Source organism: Corylus avellana, chromosome 3 (genome assembly GCF_965113065.1).
Source record: "Corylus avellana chromosome 3, dhCorAvel1.hap1.2, whole genome shotgun sequence".
Lineage (NCBI taxonomy): Eukaryota > Viridiplantae > Streptophyta > Magnoliopsida > Fagales > Betulaceae > Corylus > Corylus avellana.
Genome location: NC_142492.1, coordinates 35450481 through 35464044, shown reverse-complemented (window position 1 = coordinate 35464044; position 13564 = coordinate 35450481). Strand labels below are relative to the sequence as shown.

Here is a 13564-nt window from a genome sequence, read left to right as displayed (position 1 = left end):
TATAATTTGTAAATTTAATATGAATTTAATATAAAATTAGCGAGTTAATAGGTTTGACTTGTTTAATTAAATGCGTTTAAGTTATAATTGATTTATATAATTTTATACTTATGTTTCAAAACCATTTGAACTCGATACATGAATATGAACTATCATTCCTAAATTGGGTTAATGGGTTTGACTTATTTAATTATATGTCTCAAATTATAATTGATTTATATAACCTTATACTTATATTTCAAAACGATTTGAACTCGATACATGAATATGAACCATCACTCCTAAATGAAATTTGTGCGGTGTGTTGTTAATAATTACTTTAGTATTTTTTTTTTTTTTTTTTTTTTAAAGAATAGCATGAAAAATAATATCCCATATTCAATATGGCAAATTAGGCCGTTAATTGTGTTTTGTACAATCAAATTAGAAGCAGACATCTGAGCTTTAAACACAAAAAAAAAAAAAAAAAAAGAAAGAAAAATATGGTTATCCACACCAAAAAAGTTTTATTCTCTTGACAAAAAGTATCGTAGACAAAATATCCATTGGCAAAATCACCGACAAAACTATTGGAGCCACCGTCTAATATTGGTTGATTTTGAAGACTCCGACGTCAGGACCTCGAAGGTGAGTAGTGAGTTCAGTGGTAAGTAGTGGGAGTTGGGTTAGAGTGAATGGAAAAATCAATTTGATTGATTTGAATTAAAGATGTATTTTTCATCTCAATTGTATTTGGTGTTTTTACATGATATGTTAAATTTCTATTAAAATTTTAAAATTGAATTTGACACCACATCCGATGAAAGGTTTTGTAAATATCATTTAATCTTTAGAGGACATAATAAACCACTTTAATGGGGGATTAATGTTTTAATAAAGTACAATTGCAATTGACTTTCCTTGTAAATTGATTGCAAATAAATACTTGTTTATGTTTACGTCTCAATTTCACTAATTACATACAAGTACACATTTTTTTTTTTTTTTTTTTGACATGTCGCACAAGAGGGGGAGGAGAATTCGAACTAGTGACCTCCGCTTCATTAAATGTATTCCCAGCCGATTGAGTTACCTCTTGGGGACCATACAAGTACACATCTATTAATGAACCAAGCTAATTGAAAGCAGGCATTAATAGAGCTATAATTAGCAAACACATTGCACGTGTTTTGGAATTATTTACATTGTAAAAGGTCAAAAATGTTAAGAACAAATAATTGAAACAAGAGAAAAAAAGAAAAGAAAAGAAAATTCTAGTTGGTATAGGTATAATTAGTCTTCTGGAAACCAGAAAAGTAATATTAGATATATTTGTACTTATCTACTTAAATATAAATTCAGCAAAGAGAATTTTGCTATTTGAAATTTAAGAACCTTGAAATAGATTTGATAATGTAGACGCTACTATATTGTTTAAAATTTTAGGCCCATGAGAAGTATAGATTTGGGCCGGTCTTACGTCGATCGGGCCCATAAAACTTAAAGATAAATCTGAGCCTGAGCTGGCACGTTGAAATCAGCACGTGTGAACACCCGGAAAAAGTACTTCACTTGCCGCGTCAGATGGCGGTGAAAAGTCAAGACCAGCACGTGGTCGGCAATCTCAGCTCACTTTCTCGATTAGAAAACTTTGGGGTACTCGCCCAGTGAAGCCACGAACGTATTCTCCTTCGAGTTTAAAACCCGGAAACATCCAATAAGAACGCGAGTTTAACGATATTTCATACTCGAGAGAGTGCTTATCAGACGCCTCAAATCGCAATAAATTATTTAGATTAATTAAATCAACACAGCTCGACCGGGAAGATCCAGGCCTCGTCAGATTCAGATCTGACGAATACCAGTGTGTTTAAATTCAGACCGTCAGATGTCACCGAATGGGGAAACGAACGGCTATGATATTCCTAGTAGCGGCAGGCAAATTGAGGCCTACGGGCCTTTAAGTAGGGCAACGAACTAGCCCAGCGATCGCAGGCTTTCGTTCTCTCTCTCTCTCTCTCTTCTGTCTCTCTAGCGCTGTCTCGCTGGCTGTGGAGGTTAGCGAAGAAGGAAGGGGTTTTGGGATTAGGGTTTGGTGGTTTGCACGCATTTGGAGACGGCTCTGCTCGGAGATCCAGGTTTTGAATTGGACTCTTGCGAAGCAATTCTAGGGTTTGTACTTTGTATCGTTTTCTCGCATTGTGTTGTGCGGTGCGTGCAATTTCTTTAGCTTCGATTGGGGTTTATTCTCGATCTAGGGTTATGTTCTCTTCTCGGTTTAGGTTTTTCTCCTAATTCTTTATTTGCTGCGATCTTGTTGAGTTCGCTCAGAGCGTAGGATCTGAGACCAAGAAAGTGGAGGTTATTGGGGTTATTGACCGACCAAAAAAAACGAAAATTTTCTAGGGTTTGTGGTTTTGTTCTTGGGGTTTGTAAGGGTCTGGGGGTTTACATTGCGTGGATTGGGTCAGGAAATTTGTCGTGGTTAGGGTGGTCGCAATCGTCATTTGTCATTTTGTCACTGGAAATCGCTTATTGTTCTACTATATTTTAGCTTGTAAAATTTGTGGATTTTGAATTTGGTATTGCTGGAGAATAAAGAAGAACACTATTGTAACGGATTTTTTTTATAAAAAATTTGGCATTTTTTCAAGCTGGAATGCTATTGAAGAGAACCGAACAAGTGCCACTGTTTTCGGCTTAAGTATTGTTTTTGAGATCATTTTTGAAGATACAGGAAAATAAGCCAATTGGGTAATGATGGAAATATTGGGATTTATCTTAATTTGATAATTGAATTGGATCTTTTTGCATGATTTATCAGATTTGGAAATATAGGATTTTCTAAGATTGATCCGGAGGGCATTGCTTTTTGTCACAGTTGATATGTGCAGTTATTGGGGGTTTATCTTATGGCACCAACTGTTCCCATAGACTTCACTGGACAGAAGGAATCGAGGAAGTGTATGCTTTCACAAATGATGGGGAAGTCACGGAAGTACTCTAAAGGACATTCGACTGGTTTTGTATCGGATTACCGGCATGCGGTTGAGACAATGGGTGAATCAGAAGGGCTCGGTAGCTCTGGGCGGGTTGAGACGGAGATGACGGTTTCTGAGGATTCCTACGCCCCAAAGAGGAAATGCATTAGCTTGAACACGGATGGTTATGATGGTTTTGTTGTACCTATGCAAGTTTTGTCATTTTCTAAGATGTCACGGTCTGAAAGGAAGGATTTGGAATTAAGGTTGAAAATGGAACTTGAACAGGTCCGTACCCTTCAGAGGAAAGTTGATAGTCTGAGTTCAAATGTTGTTGTATTGTCCCCATCTAGTGATATAAGGAGCTGCAGTGATGGGAAAAAGAGGCCTCCGCTAGAGAGTTTTCAGAGGTCATCTGAAGTATTGGCCCCACTTGGTAAGAGAAAGGCTCCTGTGGCGCGTAATGGTTCTCGAGCTAAAAAAAGTTCATCTGGGCGTTTTGAACCGACAAAACTGGCTGCAGTAGTGAGCACTTCAAATGCTTTGTTGATGGAAAAATGTAAGATGTTGCTAGAAAACATGAGGTCACATCAGTTTGGTTGGGTTTTCAATGAACCAGTGGATGTTGTGAAGTTGAATATTCCAGATTATTTCACTGTTATTAAGCATCCAATGGATTTGGGCACCGTGAGGAGTAAGATGACTTCAGGTGAATATGCAAGCCCAATGGAGTTTGCTGCTGATGTGCGGCTTACTTTTGCAAATGCTATGACTTACAACCCACCAGGAAATGATGTACATTTTATGGCCAAAACACTCGGTAAATACTTTGAAGCAAGAATGAAAGCTATTGAGAAGAAGCTTCCGGTGACCACTGATGAGCAATCAGTGCCTTCAAGAGCCGGTGATCATATAGAAAGTGAAATAACTATGCAAATTCCACCCGCAAAAAGGAAGAAAACCATCCCACGGGATGACGCTAGTGTTAAGCCAGAGCCTGTTAGGCAGATAATGACTGGTGAAGAGAGGCTGAAACTGAGCACAGAATTGGAGGCTTTGTTGGGAGAGTTGCCTGAAAGTATTGTTGATTTCTTAAAAGAACAGAGTGCTGGGCAAGCCAACGAGGAAGAGATTGAGATTGATATTGGGGCTCTCAGTGATGATACCCTGTTCAAACTAAGGAAGCTTTTAGATGACTATATGCTGGCGAGGCAGATAAACCAGGAAAAAGCCGAACCTTGTGAAATTGAGGTAGCTCTATTTCTCTCTAGCTTGTGTTTGTCTTCCTGTGTGAAGCAATTTCTCATTTAATATTTTCAACTTATATCCGATAACTCCATGCTTTTCTTGCTGCAGCTTCTTAATGAGTCTGGGGTTAGCAATTCATCAATGCAACTATGTAAAGGTTTTTTCTTTTTTACTATTTCTTCTCCATGCAACTTCATATGATGAATAGGTTGACATGCATATCTTGTCAGGACCATTTTAAATCACATTTCATTCATATTCTCAGGCAATGACCAGGTTGATGAGGATGTAGATATCGTCGGCGGTAATGATCCGCCTGTTTCAAGCTACCCTCCAGTGGAGATAGAGAAAGATGCAGCCAATAGAAACAGTAAATGCAGCAGTCCAAGTAGCTCCAGTAATGAATCGGGCTCTTCATCCAGTGGTTCGTGCTTCTGCATGCCCTATATGTGTTTTTCAAATTTACAATATGTTCTTGATTTAGTGGAGTTTGGAGAAAGGAGTGTAGGATTTTGCTGTTTATGCATATCCAGTTCTGATAAGGATTCTGTTGAGAGACATATGATTCAAAATATCATGTACTACTTTACATTTTTAATGCATACTTTAAAACATATTTTTCTCATGCGAAATTTTAAATTTGCTACACCCCGTCCCCCCCTTTTTTCTTCTGGATTATGGCCTAAACTGTTTCTCGCCCTGAAACGAACAACGCAGGCTATGGTTTTTCATGTGCCCTGTCATTTACCGAAACTTGGTATTTTCAGGCTAGTCTATGCCTTTGTGAAGTCTGTTTTGCACCTTAACAAATAATTTTAGTTAATGTTAAATTCGCACGATATGGTCATTACCTACCAAAGCTGACATGAAAATGTGATTGTGTCGACTCATGTCACATATTTGGGAATCTCTTTAGCTGAAGATGACACTAGCCTAGGTGTTAGGGTCTCATTGGTGTTGTAGTGGATGCCTGCGTTCCAAAGTATGTTTTCCTGCTAGCTCACTACATGTATATCTATTTTGTCCGCGGAAAGGGAAAATTTTTTCTTTCAACCCATAGGGTTCTGGGAATGGCTTCTGCATCACATCTACTTGTGGTTGAAAAAAAAAATGAATGTTTTCAAAGTGTATATTTTTGGGAAACCGATGCCGTTAAAACTTTCTGGTGGGATTTACATCCAATAACTCCTCTCAGAGAGAGTGTCGGGAACCCTTTAGAAATTCATGTTTATGGGATGAGATAGTTGGACCCTTTAGAACTCCATGTTTTTGAGATAGTGGAACCGGTCTTCCTTTTTGTGCAGCTCAGAATCCGTTCTCCCTTTGAGCATCCCAATCTGCCCTCTTGTTTATGTGCAGGTCTGGTCACTCTGATTGAGCGTGGGTGGCACACTGCCCCCACTTTGTAGTTTCTTCCTTGAAGTTTTGGTTTTGGGTAATTTTGGTCATCTTGTGTCAGAATAAGGGCGTATTGGTTTTGTTGACACTTGCTTGTTATTTCTAGCATGTCTTCTTGCTTGGATCTGGAGCTGTCTGTAACATGGTGAATTGTGTTGCCATACTGTGGTATTGTTCAGATTAACAAATAATTGCATGATAGTGAAAAAAAGGCTGTGATGTCATGTGACAAGACAATTTTTTTGTTCAGTCGTGTAATTATTTTAACTTGAATGTTGGGAAGTAATGAGTAAAATATATGTTAAAGCCTTCAAATGGGCACATGGTTTCTTAGCCACGTGTTATACCCTAATCCAGTAACACACAGGACAAAAATCATGCACCATTGGGCCATTGACATCTTGGTTATAAGCTGCTCAATTGACAGATTGGTATCGGTCTAAGTTTGAGTGTTCCTATGCATCTAGCCTTAATGGCCCCGGGTTTAGTGATGTGGGACTTGTGGCCATGAAATGACTTTACTGGACATTTCATATGCTTGTACTTGAAATTTCTCCCTGGGATGTATTGAGTTTATTGGATTTTGTTTACTCTATTGAGTTTATTGGATTTTGTTTACTCTTTTGGGTGGGGGTGGGGCACGGGCTTCGTTTGAATTATGGGTTACTCTTCATCTTCTGTCTCTGTGGGTATAATGTTTTGTTAACCATGAAAAGTTTTTCTTTCAAGTATTTTCAGTTGCACTTAACATATAAAAATACAGAAAACATTTTTATGTCAAAGCAAAATGGAGCCTTAGGTTATGATTATTTTCACTTATTGCCCCACCCACCCAAATACAATGTGGAGACAATGTGTTATATACCCTTAATGACTCGTTTAGGAATAATCAATTTATGGGGTTGTTGGAGTATCACAAGAGGGATTATAATGAATACGGGTATTTGGAGTTATGAAGGTGTGGCCAGTGCACATATTGTGTTGGGTCTGTCTCTATAGATCCTATCATGTTCATGGATTAACGAAAATGTGCAAAAGTTCTATTTGCCTCCGCCATTCTATGGATCTCTTCATTTTTTTTTTTCCGTATGACGTCGCTTATGGGCATCAAGTAATTAGCCTAGGAGCTTGTCTCACATTTGATTCTTTTTTCAATTCCTCTAGTAGCTCCACTTGGATATCAGATGCAGGGCTTAGGACTCACTGTGGTTTTCTTATTATTGGTATTCCTGCTGGTAATGATGTATTTGTTTCGGTTCTTCATGTTGCTCTTTTTTCTTTTTTTGAGGAATACTTATTCATGTTGCTATTGGGCATATGACGATATACAGTTTATATGGTCTTTTATGTTAAATAAACTTATTCTTGAATCTATTGTGGTGTTTCAGCACAAATGTCATACAACCTTCATTGTTTTAAAATCTCCTCGGTATTTTGTTAGCTAGGTGTTTGTCTTGTATACACTTGAATTGCGTCTTTTGCGCTTTTTAATGAAATTTTGGTTACTTGTATATATAAAAAAAATCTCATAGGTATTTGTTATATATGTTACTTTTTAATTTACAGATTCGGATTCAGGCAGTTCATCTAGAAGTGAATCAGATGCTGCTAAAGCTTCAGTTCCTGTTACTGCTGTTAAGGTATATTCTAAAATCTTGAAAAGAACCTTGGTAGGAATATTATGAAATGAAATTTCGTGCTCTCTCTCGGTAGAGATTTTTTCTCATCTCTTCTTCTTGTGGCAGGAAAACTTGGGTTCTGTAGCAAATTTAGATCAAAAGAAAAGCGATCTTGGTGATTCTGAAGTTGAAAATAGTGAGTTCATAGGTTGATGTGCTTGGATTTTGAAGTGGTGGCAATTATCTTCTCCTTGGAATAATTGTCTCAGCCAGTATTCTGAAGCTTGCTTTCCTATTTATTTTGCAGCTTCAATAGATGGGGTGGGGCTAGTTGAGCAGGATTCTCAGTCCAAGCCAATTTCTGCCGAGGCAGATGGTCGTCAAGAGGGTAAGCATGAAATCACGAAGAAAACTATCTGCTGTTAGTTTTGGGGCATCATCTCACCCCTTCCTGATGTAACATTATAGCGGAGAGTGCTCCATCTGAGAGGCAAGTCTCCCCCGACAAGCTTTATCGTGCAGCTTTATTGAGGAGTCGTTTTGCTGACACCATACTTAAAGCTCAAAAAAAGGCACTTGAAAAGGTTTGTTGCACTCTTTGGATTGCTACTATTTATTTGTAGATGTACATGCCTAAGTTTTATGGCATCTTCTACTTGAATTTTGTTAGTTATTTGATACTTGTTGGGTTCAGGGTGAAAAGGGTGATCCTGAAAAACTACGACTCGAGAGAGAGGAACTTGAAAGGAAACAGAAACAAGGTTTGCAAGCACTAACCTTGAACATCACTTCTATGTGATCAATGTGCATTTTGTCTGCTTGGAGTTGATTCTAATCAGCCACTGAGCTATTCCAGATATTGATCTTATACTTGTATTGTCATTAGAAAAAGCTCGATTGCAAGCCGAAGCCAAGGCTGCTGAAGAGTTTCGAAGAAAGGCTGAAGCTGAAGCCGCTGCCGAAATTAAAAGGCAAAGGGAACTAGAGAGAGAAGCTGCACGTCAGGCCTTGCTGAAGGTAAGGCGAACAGATCATCACGTTGCGAAAGCAAACTGCAATATCCTTTCTTTATTGTACTGAAAAGCTTATGGCGTTTCTGCAGATGGAGAAGACCGTTGATATCAATGAGAACAGTCAATTCTTGGAACACCTGCCAAGTTTCACTGAAGAGACAATCCCAGACGTTTGTCAAGATGGGTTTGGTAGTTTCACACTTCAGGGCACTAGTAACCCCTTGGAACAACTTGGACTATACATGAAGGCAGATGATGAGGAAGACGAGGAAGAAGTTGAACCACTGGAGAGTGCTCCAGAACCAGCAATCGACGTCGAGGAAGGAGAAATCGATTGATCGATTGATCGGTAAATTTCTTTCTATGAGTGAGACTTGAAAATGGTCAGCCAGTGGAACACTGACCATGCATGCACCTTGGATCTGGCTTTCTGAACCAATCTCCTGTTTGATGGTGGGCTCATACCTTTGAACTGAAGATGGAATGCCACAAGCATGGTGGGTGAGCAGCTATGGGTTTGGTGAAATTTGGGTTTGGGTTCAATATGATAAATATTTGGTTGTGGATTGGGATGTGGTGTGAGAGGTTTTGGAACGTATTGGTATAAAGATTGCTTTGTCACCCATGAAGGAGGATGTGCTTTTGGGTTTTTGATAGAAGAAGAGCTGTACCAATCAGGATTAATTCAATTTTTGTCTGTAAAAATGGAAATTCATATATGTAGTCTGTCATGTGTTACTCTTAGATGTGCAACAATTGTAAAATATTCAAAGCCCAAAGAAAATGGCATTTGCTCACTTCTTCCTGACATTGTCACAAGCCACGATTTTTAATTAAAGCAACAACACTAGAATGGATTCAGCAAATTTAGTGCATGCAGCCAAAAAGTCCTTTTGGATATCAAGGGAAATATTCTAATTATGCTTAAAAGAATGAAACTACGAATGTGCCTTTGTATTTACCAAATCAACATTTTTTTTTTTTTAAAAAAAAAATTAATTTTCTTTTGTTTAGATGCTGTAAATAAAGAAACAGGTTTTCTAAACCATAGTGAAGAATTTGGTAAGATCATATATGTATATATATATATATATAATACACTTTGGGCGGTTAATCGTTAACTGTTAATCTCCCTAGGCAGTGTGGTTAGAGGTTTTAGGAATTGCAAAAAGGGTTAAAGTCGTTTTGAAATTTTTAACACATGGACTCCATTAAGGGACCTCTTCAATTGCTTGCTCGACTTGCACCTGGGGCACATATTTTGATCTCGAAAAAGGCTCAAATGTTTCGACGAATTTATTTTTTAGATAATTCTATTTCAAAAATATATTTAATTAAATAATTCAGAATTATCATTGTATATAATATCTTCATAGATATTGAGGTGTTAAAATCTAAAATGTTTTTAATTAAGAATAATAATATTTATTATCTTTATCAACTCAATGTTTATTATCCAAAGTATTTGATTAAGAAATCTGACCCGGAGTAAAAACCACACTCCCCACCATCTCCCCAATCCCCAGTCAATGTCTCTTCGCCACTTGGAGAGCTTTTGCTTACTCATCGGAAGCTTCCGAGCGAGCTGAGCTACACCCAAATCCCTTGCTCTCTCTCTCTCTCTCTTTCTGGCGACGACACTCCTTCGGTCTCTCAGATTCTCAATGGCTGCCGCCACCATCGCCTTCACCGCCGCCGGAGCTCCAGCGAAACTCTCCCGATTCTCTCGCATCCATCTCTGCCCCCCGCTCTCTGCCTCTCTCCGATCGCCTCGCCGATTCACAACCTCCTCCTTTTCCTCTGGTAAATCACGTTTCTTGTTCTCTCCTTTTGAATTTCCAGTCCTTCTAAATTAGGTCATTTATAACTATTTAGTGTGCTGAAATGCTGTGCAGGAGTGAGAGCTGAGGTTGCAGCGGTTGAGAAATCGAGTGTAGACGTTGCTCGGAATGTGGAAGGTCCTGTTGTTGTCGTCACCGGAGCTTCTAGAGGCATCGGCAAGGCCATTGCTTTGACTCTCGGCAAAGCTGGTTGTAAGGTCTCTCATCCTCTCTCTCTCATTCTCTAACGATCGCAGCTGTTAATTCCGGGTTTGCGCATAAAGAGAGGGTTTTTAGCAATTAATTTGATGAGAGTTATGGTATAGAAAATTGCAGATATACATACATACACACGCTCGAACGTATAACGTATGTATTGTAGAGTAGATAGAATATAACAAAACCAGCTTTTCTTGCTGTTTGCCTCACATATACAAGTAATTTGGGCGGTATTATTATTTTAATTTTTTGGATTATCTCTAATTCACTGCTTCTTATGGCAGTACAGTGGCTTTGTGTGAGATTGTTTCATGCCAAAAAAATAACCGCGGGAATTATATTGACATTTTGGTTTTCGATCAAAATTATATGTATAAAATGATGAGTGTTATTACTTGCTAGTTATAGTGAGAATTGAGTGATGGGTGAAGGGGGTCGATCATGCTCATTATCAAGCTTTGTAAGAGTTCTAGTGGTGAATATCTCTTATCCGATTCGATTCCTCGGTGATTTTGGACTTGACCATACTGTTACAGGTCCTCATAAATTATGCAAGGGCATCAAAGGAGGCTGAAGAAGTTTCCAAGGAGGTGTGTAGACTTTTTTTTTGGGGTTCTTTGTACTTATATGTCCATACTTATAGTGATTGATTTTCTGTCTCCACTGCTGATTGCTTATGAGTTCCAGCCACCTGGGATGTCTGTACAATAAGATTTTGCTTATAACTGTTAAAAGTGGCTATGCTGACAACACCAAGTGGTTAAGTACTCATGAAATCACACGGGTGTTAATGTGTTATGTCTTATCTTGCAGATTGAGGCATGTGGCGGTCAAGCTCTTACTTTTGGGGGTGACGTTTCAAAAGAAGAAGATGTAGAATCAATGATTAAAACTGTAAGCAAATGGTATTTATTGTTGGTGTACTTATTGCTTGCATTGCGAAGACTTTCAATTCTCATTTTTACAGGTGGTTGACGCATGGGGAACAGTTGATGTCTTGATAAATAATGCAGGTTAATTGCATATCACTTATTCTATTACATTCTTTATTTTTTAAAAAAAAATTTGTACTGATGTTTGGCATTTCTTTTAGGAATAACACGTGATGGGTTATTGATGAGAATGAAAAAGTCCCAATGGCAGGAGGTTATTGATCTGAATCTTACTGGAATATTTCTCTGCACACAGGTGTGCACGTTCAGGAGATTGATTATTCAGCATTTGAGATTTCAAGCTTAGCTCTCTGATTTTGACCTGCATTGCTAATACATTTTGCAGGCTGCAGCCAAGATTATGATGAAAAAGAGGAAGGTAATCATCATCTGGGCTTTCTTTTGTGACGATAGAGACAAATGATTTAAACAAATGAATTTCTACTATCTCAAAACAATGGAAAAGAGACATCACTTAATAGTATTAAAAAACAATACAACTGAAATACACAAAGATCAATATGAATAGATCAACTTTAGTGGGGATAGGGGAGCTGGAGATGGCTGTAGGTCAGCTTCCAGCCTCAATTTCAATGAATCTATTTCAGCATTGATAGTTTGCTGATGTCTAGAACAGTGCCTTCATTCCTGAAGTAGCATCCCTAGAATTTGGACCTTGGAAGTTGGAAGGTAACTCCCAACTAATAAGAAAAAACAATGGCTAATCTTTGTATATAGACTCCAATAACAAGCCACAAAGGGGGAACATTGTCAGCTCATCCGTGCATTTAAACCAGGCTTCATCTGATGTTGTTTGATTTTACCAGTATTCATTTATGCAATTGAAGTTTCAAGATAGTTTTGCTTGAAATATTTGTCCTGGACCCTGGTCATTCTTCTATTGCTTCTATTCCTCTGAGTCTCCTCCTTTTTTTTCTTTTTTTTTTGCAGGGAAGAATAATCAATATAGCATCTGTTGTTGGTCTGGTTGGCAATGCTGGACAAGCCAACTACAGTGCTGCAAAAGCCGGGGTAATTGGCTTTACAAAGAGTGTTGCAAAGGAATATGCAAGCAGGAACATTAATGTGAGTATCTAGGAATAATAGCTTAATGTTTAAATTACAAGGCATACATACAACAAGATGCTTTCAGTTCTATGAAGTATAATTTGTTCTTTTAGTTGGTATTTGCCCACATGTTTGTATTCCATCCCCTTGTCGCAATGCAACTAAGTAAAGCTTTTCTTGCTTCTTAGGTTAATGCTGTGGCTCCAGGGTTTATTGCCTCTGATATGACTGCCAAGCTTGGAGAAGACATAGAGAAGAAAATCTTGGGGACTATCCCCTTAGGTGAGATCAAAAGATAACTAACTTATTAAGGTTAATGGTTGTGTTACTGTGTGATTGAAATTGCCTACATCTCTACAAATTTTTGGAACATTATATGAACCTATTGTAATTACTGAGAATTATTTATGAGAAATAAAAACATTACAAGTAACGGAACAATGATGTTATATTGCTGATTAAGCATACGGCCCATTCGTTGTTTCAATCTGTTGGTGATTTTAATCAGGGGTTCGGTTGTATTAGAGTTCCACATGTTTCTGCTGTTCAGGATTTGTCCCAGAGGTTTAAATAGGTTGATAATCAAAGCCAGATCCTCTAAGATGTTTGTGCAAAAATGAAATGCTTCAAAACAAATTGGAGAGAGTGCTCTTAATCTATACTTTTGAACTGTCCTTGCAGGGCGATATGGCCAACCTGAAGAAGTTGCTGGAATGGTGGAATTCTTGGCACTTAATCCAGCTGCCAGCTACATTACTGGGCAGGTAATGTTTGGTAAATGATATACATATTTTTTATTATTTCTTTACACTGGAACTTGCCACCACTTAATGTATATCTACTCTTTCTTGCAGGTCTTTACTGTTGATGGAGGAATGGTGATGTAGATGGCCGAGTCCCAAACTCTAGAGTCTTGCCAGCTTCATCTCGCTGAAAAAACGCCTGCTAATCAAAATTTTATCTTGGATATCTTGTGGTTTGTAGCAGTAATTGAGGAGCGGAATAGAAAATTTTTGTTTGTGTTTGTGTGTTTTTTTTTTCTTCTTCCAATTATAGAATTGAGGAATGGAAGTACATGTCGATAGACCATAATTTGGGTGTGTTCTAAAACAAAATTGTAAAGCATCATGTTTGGGGTGCATTTAGAAACATGTAATTGTAAATGTAACAAACCTCATCTTAGCAAATCATGCATAAAGAAAATTTAAGAATATAACAAGTAATGTTAAAAATTATATTTTTAACTGTGGTAGTCCCAATCAATATATAAAAAAAACAGGAGAAGAT

The 13564-nt window shown here is 37.9% G+C and overlaps 2 protein-coding genes across 3 annotated transcripts; both read left to right on the top strand.

The window, feature by feature from the left end:
- Positions 1-1972: 1972 nt before the first annotated feature.
- Positions 1973-9048, top strand: LOC132173987 (transcription factor GTE10). 2 transcript variants are annotated; one of them, XM_059585704.2, is made up of 11 exons: positions 1973-2151; positions 2861-4211; positions 4317-4365; positions 4474-4632; positions 7173-7246; positions 7352-7421; positions 7533-7613; positions 7694-7809; positions 7920-7986; positions 8112-8242; positions 8328-9048. In XM_059585704.2, exons 2-11 carry the CDS (start codon positions 2892-2894, stop codon positions 8574-8576), a joined length of 2316 nt encoding a protein of 771 aa, XP_059441687.2. In that variant the 5' UTR covers positions 1973-2151; positions 2861-2891; the 3' UTR covers positions 8577-9048. The 2 variants fall into 2 exon arrangements, with proteins under 2 accessions (XP_059441687.2, XP_059441688.2); XM_059585705.2 differs by having other exon boundaries at positions 1973-4211; positions 4317-4359.
- Positions 9049-9728: 680 nt separating this feature from the next.
- LOC132173989 (3-oxoacyl-[acyl-carrier-protein] reductase 4) lies at positions 9729-13308 on the top strand. Its single transcript, XM_059585707.2, has 11 exons — positions 9729-10041; positions 10134-10276; positions 10814-10867; positions 11091-11171; positions 11245-11290; positions 11371-11465; positions 11556-11588; positions 12161-12295; positions 12466-12559; positions 12959-13041; positions 13132-13308. The coding sequence occupies exons 1-11, from the start codon at positions 9903-9905 to the stop codon at positions 13162-13164; spliced, it is 936 nt and encodes a 311-aa protein (XP_059441690.2). The 5' UTR covers positions 9729-9902; the 3' UTR covers positions 13165-13308.
- The last annotated feature ends 256 nt before the right edge of the window (positions 13309-13564 follow it).